This window comes from Megascapheus bottae, chromosome 8 (genome assembly GCF_031878675.1).
Source record: "Megascapheus bottae isolate mThoBot1 chromosome 8, mThoBot2.hap1, whole genome shotgun sequence".
In the NCBI taxonomy this organism is placed as follows: domain Eukaryota; kingdom Metazoa; phylum Chordata; class Mammalia; order Rodentia; family Geomyidae; genus Megascapheus; species Megascapheus bottae.
In genome coordinates, this window is record NC_143516.1 from 8,158,590 (window position 1) to 8,176,200 (window position 17,611).

At 45.2% G+C, this 17,611-nt stretch overlaps 1 protein-coding gene across 1 annotated transcript in view; it reads right to left on the reverse strand.

The window, feature by feature from the left end:
* Tiam2 (TIAM Rac1 associated GEF 2) overlaps positions 1–17,611 on the reverse strand; it is an 84,975-nt gene that overhangs the window by 16,338 nt on the left and 51,026 nt on the right. Inside the window, exon 13 of the mRNA XM_090337924.1 lies at positions 16,992–17,095. Coding sequence (XP_090194050.1) covers positions 16,992–17,095 — 104 coding nt within the window. The remainder of the gene's footprint in view (positions 1–16,991; positions 17,096–17,611) is intronic.

Here is a 17,611-nt window from a genome sequence, read left to right on the forward strand (position 1 = left end):
GGAGCAAGGGAGGCCCAGGGCCTGCTCACAGCCACCTTCCACCATCCCATCACAGCCAGCCAAGTCCTGTGACATCTCGGGGGAGCCTGGAGGGGTGGGGACAGGTGGAAGGGACCATTTGGACTAAGGAGGGAAGCAGGCCTAAAGCCAGATTCCATTTGACTATTTATACTGGGGACAAACCATTTGTCTTACGTTCAGTGTTCCGGGACACTGGTGTGGTTCTCATTGTGATCAAAATACCCAAAATGGCAAGGCACTGCTGTCTCACACCTGTAATCCTTCTCAGGGGGCTGAGATCTGAGGATAGTGGCTCAAAGCCAGCCCAGGCAGGAAAATGTGGGATACTCTTTTCTCCAAGTAATCACACACACACACACACACAAAAGCTGGGAATGGAACTGTGGTTCAAGTTCAAGTAGTCAAGTAGTAGAGTGCAGCCTTGAGCCAAAAAAAATAATTCAGGGGCAGCACCTAAGCCCGTGTTCAAGTCCCAGAACGAGAACACAAAAAAAAGAAAAAAGAAAAGAAAGAAAACAAGAAAACGTGCTTCAAAAAGTCTCATTTCCTCTGTTCTCTGGAGTACTCACACTAAGTAAACCGCGTTCAAAAATGCAACAACATCAGACATCAGTGGCTTATGCCTAATAATCCTAAGTCCTAGGATCTGCAGGAACACAGATTCAAGCCAGCACAGGCAGGAAAGTTCGAGTGAATCCGTCTCCAAGATAACCAGCAAAAAGCCAGGCTGGACGCATTCAAGTTGTAAAGCACAAGGCCTTGAGCACAAACACTAGTACCAGAATGAACACACACACACATCACAGCATCTATGAAAGATTACTTGTGAGAGATAATGTAAACGACTGACACTGATTAACCAAAACAAGAGACCTGATGCATTGATTAGGGAAGAAATCAGATCTGCTGTTTGCAAAGTAAGTTTTTATGTAGATTTCCTAGATATAAATATGCATGCATATTCTTATAAAATGGAAATATATATAATAAACCTAGTGGTTAACATTGCATTACAAGTTATTTTAATTTCTTGGCTCATCTGATTTTTCCTATTTTATATAGTAGTTGACTTTTAAAATACTTTTCATAAATAGAAATCCTGTCCTATCTCTTTACCAAGAGGAAGGGAAAGGAAAACTTAGAGGCAAAAAGTCTTAGGACATTTGTTTCCCTAGGGACTCTGACAAGCGAGAATAACACATCTCCAGTGCCCAGAAGATGGCCAGAAAGAGAAGCTTTGAGCAAGGCCCCCAGTGTGACCCCACCCAAAGAATTGTAGGGTCCTCTGGAAATAGCTGGGTTGGCCACAGCAAGACAGGGGTGTGCACCCTAATGCTGTGACAACGCCCAGGGGGTCAAACTTATTTCCCTCCACTGGGGGTAGCATGATGGAATGTGAAGTTGCTGAGAGCCAGCTATGACCTTATCCTAAGAAGTGGCAGGAGTAGGCTGTGGCGCCCCCTGGAGGTGGGAGGCCTGGTGACCCCTGATACAAGGTGAAGGCCCAACCAGCTTCCTGCAGGTGGCCTTGGACATGTGTCGTTGAGCCGTCATGCCTCAGCCCCTCTTCCTGCCTGGTGTTATCAAGACAGCATCCACTTGTCAATGGGCCCCCAGGAGCAAGTGCATGCTTCCAATGGAGATCTGTTCACACGGGCCCTGGGGTTGGAGCCCTTGCAGTGTGACCGTGACTCAGCCTGTGTACTCTGAAGAAGGCTGTCATGTCACAGGCCACTGAGAAGATTCCACAATACCTGGGGCTGAGCGGGTGCTGGTGGCTCGCACCTAAAATCCCAGCTACTCAGGAGGTTGAGCTCTGAGGATCAAGGTTTGAAGCCAACCCAGGGCAGTGGAGCTGTGGCTCAAGTTGTGGAGTACAAACCCTGCACAAATAAGCTCAGGGACAGTGTCTAGGCCTTGAGTTCAGTCCCAGGACTAGCATAAATAAATAAAGAATTGAACAGATAGAGAGTAATCGAGGCTCAATGTCTGCTGTTTTCAGAAATAGTAAAGAATAAATGTCCTCTGAGTGCTCAGGAGGATGGACTGGAACAGACAACCTTCATTTCAGCACTAATGGTTTATGTCCCCCCCCCCACCCTCCAGGCCCCCATCGAGGTGCTGGAGGCACAGAGCAGTGACAAGGGCAGTGACAGGAAGTGGCATGCACAGCCTAAGCAGTGACCAGGGAGGATGCACAGAGAGGCTCAGGAGGGTGGGGTAACGATGCTGCTCCTTCCATGGATGTCAGGGCAGATGAAAGGGCCTGGCCAGGGGGCGAGAGCAAGGGGCAGGAGCAGCTGGTACACACCTCTGAGAAGGCAGAGGCTTCAGTCGGTGGCTCTTGTCTCTCCCCCACCCCGGGAGGGGGCTCAGGGCCTTTGGGACCACAGGGTGGGCGGGCACTGTCTCCAGGGGAGGAAGCAGCAGGGCATAGCTCCATGGGCCCTCGCCTCCTCCCCACCTGCCTTCTGCTCCATTTCCTTATTTAACAGCACTCTGGTCAGAATTCAGGAAAGCACAAGATAGTCTGATGTGTCTGCCAAGGCTGATCTGAGGAGGGCGGCATTCCTGCACACCACGCACCTGTTTATCGTACAGAACCTACCCAGAATGGCCGGGCTCGCATGTTACCCACTGAATTCCCTCTCCTCTGACTTTGGAATATAACTAAATCTTCTCATCCACAGAGGTGCCTGAGCCAAACAAAGGAACAACAGCAACCACAACAAAATGGTGCCCAAGCAAGCGTGTGGTCCATGCCTGTAATCCTAGCTATTTAGGAGGCTGAGATCTGAGGATCATTACTCAAAACCAGCTCTAGCAGGAAAGATCTTGAAACTCTTATTTCCAATTATCCAGCAAAAAAAACCCCAAAAAACTAGAAGTGAAGTTGTAGCTCAAGTGAGTGTGAGCTTTAAGTAAAAAAGCTAAGGGACAGTGCCCAGCCCTTGAATTCAAGCCCCAGTATTGAGACAGAAAAAGTAAACACAACAAAAGATGCTCATGGCATAAAAGAGACTCTAGTGACCCTATTCTGAAATGAACAAGTGAGTTACAGTGGCTCACTGGAGCAGGGTCAGCCAACCATATTCTGCCAGCTACATTTGTTATAATTAAAGTTTTATTAGAACTTAGCTATGTTCTTCATTTCCTTGTTGCCTAGACTGTTATCACAATATAACACCAAGTTGAACAGTTGTAACGGCCCAAAATAGTTATTAACCGATCTTCCCAGGGAAAGTTTAAGAGATTTGAAATAGATGAACCCCTGTTAAAAAGATCTTTCATTTGAATTAAACTCAAAATAATTGACAATGTCTTATTCTGAAATTTTGCAACATTTTTTTTTCTTTTAAGACAGAGTCTCGGCATATACCTTAGCTGACTTCAAACTCATGGGTCTCCTGTGTCAGCCCTCCACATGTTAGGATTACAGGTGTGTGCCACCTGGCTTGGCCTGATGATAAGTATTAATTTTAAACATGACCTGTCAGTCTAGAAACTACACAGGCCATCTACTTCACATAAGACACAAATGCTTTCATATAGTGTACTTTCAGTTGAGTCAAAAACAAAACCAAGTGCTCACTTGGCTCAGCAAAACAGTCCGGAATTTCTCTAAAAGGTTTTATTTCATGTCCTGCTGCTTTTTGATAATGGGATAATGCTACCTCCTGTTCCTGTGATTTGAAGCTTGTAAATTCTTTATGTAGCCATCCTATACCATTTAGCATTATATGTATATGTTTAATTAAATAGCTCTTACCTTTTTTTTGCCAGTCCTGGGGCTTGAACTCAGGGCCTGAGCACAATCCTAGGGCTTTCTCAAGGCTAGAGCTCTACCACTTGAGCCACAGCACAAATTCCAGCTTTTTTCCTGTATATGTGGTATGAAGGAATTGAACCCAGGTCTTCATGAATGCTAGGCAAGCACTCTACCACTAGGCCAAACTCCCAGCCATCTCTTATCTTTTGACACTTATCACTCACTTTGTGTAAACACACACACACACACACACACACACACACACACGTGCACGTGCATACACACGCGCGCGCGCACACACACACACACACACACACACACACACGAGTCTAAGTTTGTAAAGGCCTTGATCTCACACCAAAGCTCCCCTTTCTCTTTGGTTTTCTCTCTCAGCCTGCTTTTGTACAGATAATCACCTGCATTGGTTTAAATTTGTATATCGACAACAGTTCTGGTTAGCAGCTAAGGCCTTCACTTAGCACTCTCCTTCTGGTCTGTTTCCATGGGAACTACCCATTTCCTGAATCAGACTTGTTATTCCGGAGTTGTGGCTCTGACTTAGTTCTTGGAAACTGACAGTATGCTGTGAGAAGTCTTTGCAGGACAGGTCCTTAAATGTTATATTTTCTAAGAATTTACTGAGTTGAGTTTTTTTTTCCTTTTGCACATTAATGATGGGACACTAAAGCACTAAATGATTGCCTCTATCTTATTCAAAGAGAAAATGTCACTCACACCACCTATAACCAAATTCTTTTTGCACTAGGGTCTCAAGTCAGGGCCCCACATGCTCACTCAACTGGCTTGCTTGGCTGGAACTCACTTGGCACCACTTGACCCAGGCTTCCAGCCTAGCTTTGTTCTGGTAATTTGGGAGAGGGAGTCTCTCAGACTTTTCCACCAGGACTGACTTTGAACATGATCCTCCTATCTCAGCCTCCTGAGTAGCTAGGATAGGAGGCATGAGCCATTCATGCCCAGCAGAAAATGGTCTTTAAAATTATCTTCATTTTCCATCTTCATAAATCACTTATAAAAGCTTCATGTTGAACTTCTCAATATTCAAATAAAAGGAGTACAGAGATGGCCAGCTCTTCCTACTCCTGGAACCACAGAGCTATTGTGGCCATGACTATGGCTAGACAGTCACTTCTCTGACTGCCCTTGACCCTGTGTCTGACTCAATCAGGAGCTAACAGATTGTAACTCTCTATGCTAGAAGCAGTGGGACATGAAGGCAAAGAGCAGGAAAGGCCCCTCCCACCATGCACATCTGTGGTTTACAGCCACCAGCCAAGAACTCCCCAGCCTGGGGGACCAGCAGGCCAGAACTTTCCGAACAACTGCACCTCTCACAGCTTCCTCATCTGGCAATACCAGAGAAGTTGGGAGGCAGAGAAGAACCAGAGGATGCAGACAGCAGAGGAAGAAGGATTCAAGGAGATTTGGACAGTCCACAGACTTGGGAACAAGGTGACGGCAGCCCAAATACAAAGATGCAAGGCAGACAGAAGGGAGCCCTTAAAACCTCTCTGCACTTCTCCTCTCACACCAGTGAGGTGGGTTTTGTTATTGCTGTCTTTGTTGCTGTCTTTGTGCTCTTTCAAGGAACAGCAGGGGATGGATTACCGAAGCTGATGGTCCATTCATCCTCAGCAATGGGCAGCTGGCAGCTGAGGACCAGTCCACGCCACACCCCACATTCCTTCCCCAGCCCATCTCACATCCTGACACATGAACCCGCTCATAGAGAGATTCCCAGAGAACATTGCAAAATAACTCAATAATTGCTCAGAACTTCTTATTTTTTAATGTAAGCAGGTCTGTTGTGGGGCTGGGATATTATGAAAAAGTAAGACTACCGCAATGAAAGCAGCATTGACAAGTAAGCAAATCTCCTCCAATCTGCCCAATGGAAGTTTTTATTTGGCAAAAGCCTCTAAGTATCAAGTGGACTGCTTAGGGCATTCTAACAATGGCTGATACATGAGCAGGTCTTACTGAAGAAGACATTAATAGTCCGGTAAAACCCCATCATTCCTGATAAAGACGACACACAAGGCATCGAAACAACTGCAAGTCCAAATGTTGTTCCTTACAGGAAAAGGAACGAATGGCAGGTAGTTCTCATACACTTTGGATAAAAACCACAGGAGCATGGCCTCACAGTAGAGTACTTGCCTAGTATACATGAAGCCCTGAATTCGACTCCTTGGCATATCACATACACAGAAATGGCCAGAAGTGGTGCTGTGGCTCAAGTGATAGAGTTCTAAACTTGAGAAAGCCCAAGGGCTCTGCCCAGGCCCTGACTTCAACCCCAGGACTGGCAAAAAAAAAAATACCACAAGCGATACCCCAGCCCAAGCACCCTTAAGCTGAGTGAAAAAACCTTCCTCCATCTTTTTTTTTTTTTTTAAAGTCTACATACAAAGTTGCAGTTTCAGATCAGCATTGAAATCTTGCCCTGCCTGGCAAGGTAGAGCATGCCTGTATTCTCGGCACTAAACAAAGCAGGAGGCGTTCAAGTTCCAGCAACCTGGGCTGCAGAATGAGATTCTGTCTCAAAACAAAACCAGAAACTAAACCAAAAATTAAATAAAATCTCAAACATCATGATACTGTTGCCACTGATGTTGAATAGTGTAGAGATGCTAGCCACTGCCACAAATATTATCCATTCGGGTCTCAACCCAAAACTGTATTGTTGTGCTGAAGTTGATATTCCACACTCATTGTCGCCATATTAAAAAAATTTTTTTAAAAAAACATTAGTAGCTACTCCCACCCAACCAATTAAAGTGGAAGATGACAAAGTTCAAAATGCCACCTGACGAAACAAACACAAGACTTTTCATATTGCAGGTACTTGGATCACCGATTTTGAAATGTCAATAATATTAAGTGAAGACGGAGGCTGGAAATGACTCACATGTTTGTTCAAAGTTAGAACAGTGAGCACTATGGATTACGCAGGTAAGCAGAGCTCCATGGACAACTCTTTCAACATATATGCATGAGCTATTCTCTGGAACTTCCAAGCTTTTATCAGCTTCTCAAATGCTCAAAATAATTTCCTGAACTACATAAAATAGGAAAACACAGGACACGAATAAAAAATGTGACCTTGACTGAACTTTACCTTAAACAACGTCCACCACCCTTAGAGATTTAACTTCAGCCAACTGTATGAATAACCACAGATGGCCAGTGCTCATTGTCCTGGGGTTCTTCTAAGATTGTATGTATGTGCCAGTCCTGGGGCTTGAACTCAGGACTGGGGCACTGTCCCTGAACTCTTGTACTCAAGGCTACAGCTCTATACTTAAGCCACAGCTCTGCATCCAGCTTTATGCTGTTAATTAGAGAAAAGAGTCTCCTAGACTTTCCTGCCTGGGCTGGCTTCAAACTCAATCCTTTGGTCTCTGACTCCTGAGTGGCTAGAAGCCACCAGTGCCTGGCTCAGATTTATTCTTCCCTAAGCAGCTTTCCTTATTCATGATCACATAGAGCAACATCAAGCAAAAAACTGCCATGGGTGAGAAGGACAGGCCGGAGGAGGCCGCAGACAAGGCAGACAGTGAATGCGCCTAACGTTACCAGGACTAAGAAAGCCGTGCAGGACCTATGCTCAGGTCCCCTTAGAATGTGCAGGAGTCCAAGCAGGGGTTTGTAGGAGAGGGTTTGACCTAACAAATTCAACCTCCAACCTTCTCCCGTTACTAAAACCAAACTGTCCAAATGCTCCCTAACTATCTTATTTCCAACCCAAGCAGGCTAGACAGGAAATAAAGACATAGAAATAAGAGCTGGGGGAGAGGTGTGACCTTTCACCCCATCCTGGCTGTGGCACAGGAGGGGTCTGGAATGGCAGACGCCACCCGACCACCCAGGCTGCTACTCCTGGAAAGGACAGACGCATCCCTCACTGCAGAAAAGATGGGGCACAGCCCTGGTCCCTGTTATTTCAGAGGCAAAAGAAGAAGGTGCACACGGGCCACCAGGTGAAGACCACCGTGCCCACAATGTGTCGCTGCCTAGTCAGGGTCAGACCCCACCCCAGCCCAGCCTCGGTGCTGGCAGCCTCCCTGTACCTTCCCTGTTAGTCACCATGCCAGCAGTGCCAGGAGGGGGAGGATAATTACCCCTTCCGTGCCTGGGCGCTTGACAGCGGGTTAATTCAGAGCCCGGGCCCACTGACAAGCTGATCTCCAGCCCACCCCACCGTGACTCACCGCAGTCCATGGCTCTTGCTGGTGCCTTCCTCAATTTCCTTCCTCACTTTGCCACTGAGAAGAAAACTCCCAGTGACAACGTATCCTTCTTCCAGAAAACCAGGGGAAGAGGAGAAGAACTAGGGAACTGATAGAGAAAGACAGGACGGGAGGCACTGGGGCAAGGAACAAAGTGGGAAGAATCCAGCTTTGTCCATAGCCATTGGAGATGGGAAGAGAAAGGACAATGGGAACAGAGGACCTCCTGGACTGTCCTGACAGTCGGGAAGGACGAGAGGGTGCCGGGGGTGGGGGATGTCCCAGAGTTGGTGTCCTGGTGTTCTGTCCTTGCAAGCCTCAAGTCTCTCCTTGCCAGGCTTGAGTACTATGCTCCTGAACTCCACCCAGTCCAGATTTCATGTGAAAAACTCTCACCTTGTGTCAAGTTGCATGTAATGTCAGCCTCAGGGTTGCCCAGCGCGGGTGTCAATCAACAAGCTAAGCTACGCCCATGTCTCAGGTTTGACAGTGGATGGCCCTTGGATACCATCCCAATGGTGGCACTCTCCACTGGCCTGGGTCTGGGCGAGACCTTAGCAACAGTTCCTGCTCACATTTCAGTTTGCTTCCTTTAGGCCCAGGAGGAATCAGTCCTGGTGGCTGGGCTGGGCTGCAAGGGGTCAGGAGGAAGGTCACCACCGCAGGATTCCCCCCAGGTCCTTCCCAGCAGATACCCTCCTCTTCCTCCTGGCACAGGACGAGCCCTGTGTGCATTCTTCTGGACTCAAGGTCACTGTGCAGTGCGGGCACACTACTGACTACCTCCTCTACCACGAAGCACCTTCACTGGGGTGTGGGGGGAGGGTCCCCTCTCTCACATTTTATTTTCAGGATTTGTCTGCCTTTATTAACCAAGAGTGAAGCCAAGCCCTAGAGTTTCCTTGGTAAAAAAAACTAAAAACAAAACAAAACAAAATCTAAAACCCAACCTTGTTTATGGCAAACGATTTAACTCTTAATGACTTTAGAGTATATGTTCAATACCAGAGCAAGAATTGTTTGCTTTCCAATCACGTTTCTTCTAAGAATAAAATGCAAGTGTAAAATAGGTTAAAATAAGATTTAACCCCAATGACTTATAAAATAATTCCAATTGAAAGACATTTCAAACACTATGTGCAGAACTTAAGAACAAAAGAAGACCTTAAAATATACCTATTTTTTTTACCTTTGAAATAGCACAATAATGCTGAATTAGGTTTCTCTTATTACAGTCTCACACATTTTAATACATGAGTGATTCCTCTAACCCTGCTGAGAAGGGGTGTGACATGCTCCCTGACAACAAGCAGGACAAGATTCCCATCAGACTTGCAAAGGGCGGGTACCCCGCAAGGACAGACCTAGAAGAGCACAAGCACCAATCGCCTGGAAAATGGAAAGTTTAGAAAATGAAAGCCAGCTAACTTCAAAGAGATCAAAATGCCTTTTAGAATCGAGTGGGAAAACATGGCAAAGTCACTTGAAATAAGGTCACCACCAACAAACAAACAGCAAACAGCCACCAAACAGCAGAACAATGCACATGAGAGCTGGGTGCAAAACCTCAGTCCAACACTAACCCTTCTCAAGTTTGTGTTCTCACTGTGTCTCTTCCAGAAAGACAGAGCTCCAAGACCTCCCTGCTAGCAACACTTCCTGGGCCTGGCCAAGTATCTTACCCTCTCCACCCACAGGTCTGCATGATGGCAGATAAGCATGCATAGGCTTTTTTGGGAAAGCATTCATGAGACTGTATTGTATTTGAGAAAAAAATAAATGGTGGATAAGTCTTCTGGGAAGTGAACAGAGAGTCCATAGGACCTCATTCTCAAGGTCACTGGCTTGAGGGCTTGAACGTCACCACTAACAACACCAAGACTGCATGAACAAAGATGTTAGTCCCCTGCACACATACCAATTTCAGTCACTTTTTCTTAGAAGGCTAATACACTTATGTATGATTTCTTCTGTCATCAAGTACCTCCAATGAGCAGACCACTAGGGGAGTTGACTAGCTAGCACTCATACAAATATAAAGAAAAATACCAGGGAAGGAGAGTTTAGAGCTTAAAAATGATTTAAAAGTTCCACAATTTTCCCCTGTTTACTCTTATGGACCATCACACAAACTCAACAGATCAAGACTTCTTTCTAATATACAGCAACCTATGAGAACAACTAGTGGGATTAAATCTTCATGAGCAATTATCTTCACTACAGGAAAATCTCACACAAATAATTTGCTTTGAAGAAGTTCTCTAATTGGAATTCATCCAGGCAGCTTGCATTTAGAAACAGGGATGCGTAGTTTTAAGAAAAGGATAGTGATTATATTAATCTACCAAGGAGCAGCCATGGAGGAGGAATATGGACTGTGAATGAGTTACATTTTGTCTATATTTATATTTTAATATTTTAGATCCTTCTACTAGAAGCATCTTATAATCCTGAAGACCTGGAAATACTGCAGGAAATTCACAAAAACATGTACGCCTGGAGAAACCTGGAAAACTAACCATGTAGCCCCTAAAACTAAGCATGTAGCCCCCAAACTTGCTGTTCTAGCTTTAGACTCTTAGATGTGCAGACTCTATAAACCAATTCCTGTGGATAAACCTCAAAAGGTGGAGCTAAGTGAGTAGGCAGGAGTCAAATACTAAATACAAGTTACGTTCACCCTGTGTACTGAAAACCTTGCCGTTCCTGTGCATTCTATTCTTCTACCTTGCAAAAACATACAGGACAAAATATATCTTAAGCAAGATTGGATCACCAACAGCACTGTACACACGCACTTGTCATGCTGTATATCTCCAGATCCCAAAGCTCGCTGTTCTATCAACACAACGCCTACCAACTGCAAAAATAATCACTGCCACTGCCACACTAGGTGATTACATAAAATTCTTACAAAAAGCTGCAAAATTATTTAACCAGGGAGAACTAAATGTAAAACAAAACAAAACCATCCTGCTTACCTGCTTGAAAAAGATGCTCATGTCTGTAGATGTGCTTTTACAGAGTAAGCCCAGTACAAGCGCTTTGCTCCAAAGAAATTCAGCAAGCATAACATCATTTGCTATGTTCAAATTCCCCCTTTCTCTTTCCAAACATAATTTTATGGAGTAGGTGTTTCTACTGGCCTTTCTGATGGCTTTTTATTAAAAAATTTCAAACCAACCAAATTACTGTGGCCATCAACTTGAAGACCTCAGGTTGAGAGGAGAAAAGTTTCACCATAATACACAACTATGACACATAAAGAGTTCTCTCAGGCTTCAAGAGTACTGTCAGAGTCCCCTCTGGAAAGAAAAGCATAGCTCCTCATCTGCATAACAGCTTTTCCACATTGTCAGAGGAAAGACCACTTCCCATCAAGAAGGAAAACCCTGCCAGCCTCCCTGCATTTGGATCGAGAGCTACACCCGGGAATTCCAAGCCACCTTCACTTACCTACTGTGAATGGAAAGGGCGCCTTCAGAGGAACCTGTTCCCTGACCCAGAAGAGCTTCATCTACTGTCAGTTCTCCAGCAGGGTGGAAGGCAGAGCCCTCTTGCTCTCATTCCCAGCAAATGAAATGAAAAAACTCCCCAGTGTTCTTCTCAGCCACACCCACCCACAAGGAAGTCCTAGCGCCACCCAGCCATCCTCCAGAGCAGTGCGGTGACTAGGGAAGGCTCACCTACCTCCTTGCTCTGTACCCCACCCCTGCCGCAAGCCCGCCTGCTCCCAAGAAGCAGCAAGCCTTGCAGACGTGGCAATGACAAAGTCACCAAGTGCCACATGTCCAGAGCCAATTCCACACACAGAAGAAGGAAGGTGAGCAGCATTTCAGTGGGAGGCAGCTTAACACGCCTTAAGTCCCCAAAACAAGCCAAAGACTCTTTCAGCCCCCTCACCCTAAGTGTTTATTCCTTTCCAAATCCCTTGATGGCAATAGTGCAGGCTGATTGCTAACAACACTGGGGGAAAGAATTCTCCACGCAGGAGAGGCTGACAGGGTCGCACAAAGAGCTCTGACAGTAATGGGCACCCTTGGAGAGAGAGAAGGCAATCAATTATGAACCATTTGCAGAAATTGTGGGGCTGTCAAAAGCCTGGGTACAGCTGGGCTTGATCAAGTCAGCTTTGGATGCTTTTCAATGGAAATTATTCCTTTCTCTCAAGTCTAGGATACTTGTTAGTGAAATATCCCCAATAGGCCAGCCTCAACCAGAGCCAAATGAAAAAGAACTTGGTGACCCTGGGAAGACCTGGAAGGCAGAAGCCAGTCTGGCTGAGGAGCCATCACCTCCTGCAGACTTCAGTCTGCCAGAGAAACTGGCCACCCCCAGAACACACTGGGGGACATGCAAGGTAGCACCCCAGATCACAGCTTCAAAAATGAAGAGGAGCTGTGAGCTGGTGGCTCAAACCTGAAATCATTCTAATCATCCTAGCTACTACAGAGGCTGAGCTCTACATATCACAGTTCAAAGCCAGCCTGAGCAGGAAAGTCTATATCTATAGATATGTGCTTATCTCTAGTTAACCAACAAAAGCCAGAAGTGGAGATATGGTTCATGTAGTAGAGTACTAGTCTTTAATGAAAAAGATAAAGAACAGCACCCAGGCCCTGAGTTCAAGTCCAGCACACACACACACACACACACACACACACACACACACACACACACAAACACACACACAAGAGAGAGGGAGAGAGAGAGAGAAAAGAAAGAGAGAGAGAAAAGAAAGAGAGAAAGAAAAGAAAGAGAGAGAAAAGAAAGAGAGAAATAAAGAGAGAGAGAAAAGAGAGAGAGAGAGAGAGAGAGAGAGAGAGAGAGAGAGAGAGAGAGAGAGAGAGAGAGAACGAGAACAGAAGATGGCTGCTTTCAGAAATAATCTGGTATTTCCAGGAGGTCAAACTATTACACAGAACTTTTTTAAACTCTCTAAGTTTGATACTAGCCTTTCTATCATAGTGACTTCTGCTGGTGGCTACAGATCCATTTGTCCCAAGAAACAAAGAATACAAAGCTACAGGAATCTCTTCATTCTGTTTTTCATGCATAGACATTCATTGTTATATGCAAATATCTCCACCTCTGAACACTAGGTTAGAGATGGCCTCAGACTTGAGGGGACCTGGACAGTACACACTTAACTTGCTCACACCTGGACATCCAAAATGCCACAAAACCTGAGACACCAACATGATGCCACAAAGTAGATTCCACATCTGACTTCCTGGGAGGCATCAACAACACTGTCCACTCCTCCTCGGTGTGCATGGAGCACAAACGGATTCTGTGCGGAGATTGGAGGACCATCCCCAAGGGATCTTATTATGTCATGTCAATATCAGTAAGTTGGTGGTGGCAGGGAGAGAGTTAAGCTCTAAAACACTTCTGGTCTCACTCGAGTCATTTGAATGAAGGATATTCAACCCGTATTCTCTTACACAGGTCTTCTATTCTGAGTTCTTGGGTGTGTATGCGCACGCGTGCGCGCACACATACACACACACACACACACACACACACACACACACACACACACACACACACATATATATCTGCTTTCTCCCTTCACCACTTTGAACAATGAAAGCTGAGATTAACCCCAAATGCAACCTAAACCTCATTTTCTCCTTTTTCTAAATTGTCAACAGTCCTGCTTCGGGTACTTATGACAAGACTGTCATAAAAGAGTACTGGATACGGCCTCAGTGAGGCTAACTTCTCAGATACCTATTTTACCAAATCTTAAAATAAAACGTGGGGATCAATTTCCTCCTTTAAAACTTTAATGTATAAGTCAAACATCATCACAGGGAGAAACATCATTGTCCCCTGGCATTAAATAACTTCCCCCTAAGCACCAGCCATACCTGCGCATCCCAGCCCTCGCCTTACACACAGAGCTTTACTCCACAGCCCCTTTGCTTTTTGTTCTGTTTTGTTTTTCTTTTAAAGAAAAGGGTTAAGACAAATCAGTCAATACATATTGATTTGGTCAGGCACCAGTGGCTTATGCTTACAACTCTAGCTACTTAGGAGGCTGAGATCTGAGGATCAAGGTTCAAAGCCAGCCAGGCACAAAAGGACCTGAGACTCTTATCTCCAATTAACCTCTAGAAAATGGGAAGTGGGGCTTGGCTCAAGGGTAGGGTAGTAGCCTTGAGCTGAAGAGGTCAGGGACAACATCCAGACACAGGGGTAGGGCAGTAGCCTTGAGCTAATGAGCTCAGGGACAGCGCCCAGGCCGAATTCAAGCCCCATGACCCACAAAAAAAAATAAATAAATAAAATTAAATAAATAAAAATTTATGAACATTAACCATGATACCAAGTTTCCAAAAGAAATAACACACTAGAAATAGAATAGAGTTCTAACACTAAAATCTTTGACACACTATGGTTCAGTTAAAAAAAAAGTGCCAAGTGCTAGTGACTCGCTCCTGTAATCCTAGCTGCTCAGGAGGCTAAGATCTGAAGATCACAGTTCAAAGCCAGCCCAAGCAGGAAAGTCTGTGAGACTCTAATCAAATTAACCACTTGAAAAGCAGAAGTAAGGCCGGGAGTTTGGCCTAGTGGTTAAAGTGCTTGCCTAGCATGCATGAAGACCCGGGTTCGATTCCTCGGTACCACATACATAGAAAAAAGCCGGAAGTGGTGCTGAGGCTCAAGTGGTAGAGCTCTAGCCTTGAGAAAGTCCAAGGACAGTGCTCAGGCCCTGAGCTCAAGCCCAGAACTGGCAAAAAAAAAAAAAAAGAAAAGAAAGGAAAAGCAGAAGTAGCACTGTGGCTCAAAGTAGTAGAGTGCTAGGTGTGAGTAGAAGTGCTTATGGACAGTGCTCAGGACCTAAGTTCAAGCCCCAGAACATACATACATACATGCATATGTACATGAATATGTCAGCCCGGCTCTGATGGCTCATGTCTGTAATCCTAGCTACTCAAGAGGCTGAGGATCATGGTTCAAAGCCAGCCCACACAGGCAAGTCTGTGAGACTCTTACCTCTTTAGCCATCAGAAAGCTAGAAGTGGAACTGTGACTCAAGTGGTAAAGCACCAGCCTCAAGTGGAAAAGCTCAAGGACAGCACCCAATCCCTGAGTTCAAGCTGCAGGAGTCACACACACACACACACACACATACACACAGGCAAATATATATTATAGGGACACAATGAAATCAATGCAGAAGAAAGACTATGGAGAGGGGGAGAAGAGAGGGGTGAAGGAAGAGGTAGGGAAAGGGGAAGAGAGAGGAGTACTGGCTGGTCAGGCTCATGTGCTCCTCCTGGCCCATCCCTACACAGAGAACATCACCTCCCTCAAGGGTGGTGCCACTGCTTCCACCAAGGGACCAGCACTGGGGAGTGTTCATGTAAACCCCCCTGGCACACATTCTGCCATGCTTATGTAACTACCTCTGCCATGTCCTTCATTCTTACTTTGTAATCAAGAAAAAAATCAGGAAGATGGCACACCACCACCAACAGGTCAGCTTGAACAGTTAGCAGTAGGAAAGGATGGAATCTACGACTGCTTTCAAGGATGGGGAGGGATTAGAACCTGATATACAGCTGGCGGGAGAATGCTGCACAGAACAGCTGGTCTGGTCTTCAAAAGGCCAAACACAGAATTACTTATGAGCTAGCAGTTATACTCTGAAAGCATGTATGTGTGCCCCAAAGAACTGGAGATGAAGGCTCAAGCACACACTGCCTGGTACAGCAGTGCTCACCACAATATGGCTCACACCAGTTATTAGCCACCAACAGATAGCCACCTGTCTATCAACAGAGGAATGAGTAAACCAAGTGTGATTTCTGCATACAACAGAATATTACTCACCCTTGAAAAGGAACAGGAATCTGATATATACAACATGGATGAACAAAGGAGACATTATGTTAAGGACAGGTACTGCACAATTCCATTCAAAGATGAGGAATCTAGCACTGGCAAAGGAGAAGAAAGGACGGTTGATGTGTCCATGGGGATGAAGGAGAAGAGATGGAGCGCTTCTGTCTTGATATGATAAGGAAGCTCTGGCCATGGAAGTGGAGATGGTTACAAAGCATCATCTGTGTGCCTCAATGCCAGGGTGTGTATAGTTGAAAACAGTGGACAGTGGTAAATGTTGTTGTTACACATACACTGTAGTATAATAAAATGAAAATATTCCAAAAATAACTGGTCTCTGGCCAGAAGAGTTATGTAGGACAGAAAGCGAACTACAATTTAACCATAATAATTTCAGAACACCTGAGCGCAGGAGTTCCTTGTCTAGGTCACTCAGCAAAGCCATCCTAATGGGAGAACATCGTGGCACATCTGCCTTGTTCTTTGATGGCTTGCTGAAGTCATGGAGGAATTCTGACTACTGCAGCTGGTTTATGAAAACTAAACAGTGGGTAAATGTAAGCCCTCCCTATCACCTTTATAATAACAACAAAAAATTAAACAGTAGGAAAGGAACAAATAGTTTTCATTTGGGTTTTCTCAGATAGGGTCTTAATATTTAGGCCATACTGGCCTTGAGCTCACAAGGTGATAGGTTATGTTTCACTCTGCCCAGCCTGGAAGCTATTCTTTTGTTGTGCATGTGTGTGTGCTTGTACTGGGGCTTGTACATAGATCCTGGTGCTCTTGCTTGGCTTTTTCACTTAAGACTGGCATTCTACCATTTGAGCCATATCTCTACTTCCAGCTTTTTTCATTAGAGATAAGTCTCATAGACTTTTCTACCCAGGTAGACTAGGGTTACAGGTGTGAGCTACCAGTACCCAGAAGAAACTATTATCTTTAAAGAAAAAAGAAAGAGCAAGCTATCTGTATCCAATGCTGGAGGACAGGACTGGAAAACTCCATGTTTTAACCCCCACCTCAGGAAATGATGAGAATTAATGCTTGCCTGCCTGGTTCTCAGTTTGCAATGTGGACCAGCCTCTTACCCGGAAAGTCTGCTCCATCTTCTCCTTGTGGGATACCTGGTCCAGAGTACCATCCGTCTGACTCCTTTTTAGACCAGCTGTGATGTCAGGGACATTGCTGAAATCTGCAGGAAAAGTGATAAAAGCATAGAACACATTAGGCCACTTGCAGGAAGTGGTAACGACTGGTTTAGTGCTCATAGGAGGGAAAGAAGAAAATGACTAATGGCTAGTGGGCAGCACACTAGAGGTCCTTGATGCCATCAAAGTGACAAGGCGCACATAGCCAGCACCACTGAAACAGACTGGAGCTCTTACTAACCAAGGAAGCGGTGTCTTTTTCTAGTTCTGGGCAAAGAAAACCATTCGACATCATGCTTTCAATGCCCTGTTGATTTTCCCATTTTTAGGCAAACTACACCTTACCACAAGCCCTGATCTGAAATAATTCATCTAGACCAAGAATCAAATACCAGGGACTTTTGTTGGTATTTCCTTATTTTGGGCTAAATATGAACACAGCTACAGGGCTAGCTTGCTAGGGGAAGCAGGCAAGGGGAAGCAAAGGTCTAATATCAAGATACTAATCTCCCTGGCAAGTGTTAACTTGATATCAACCTCACCTCCATCATTCTGATGTG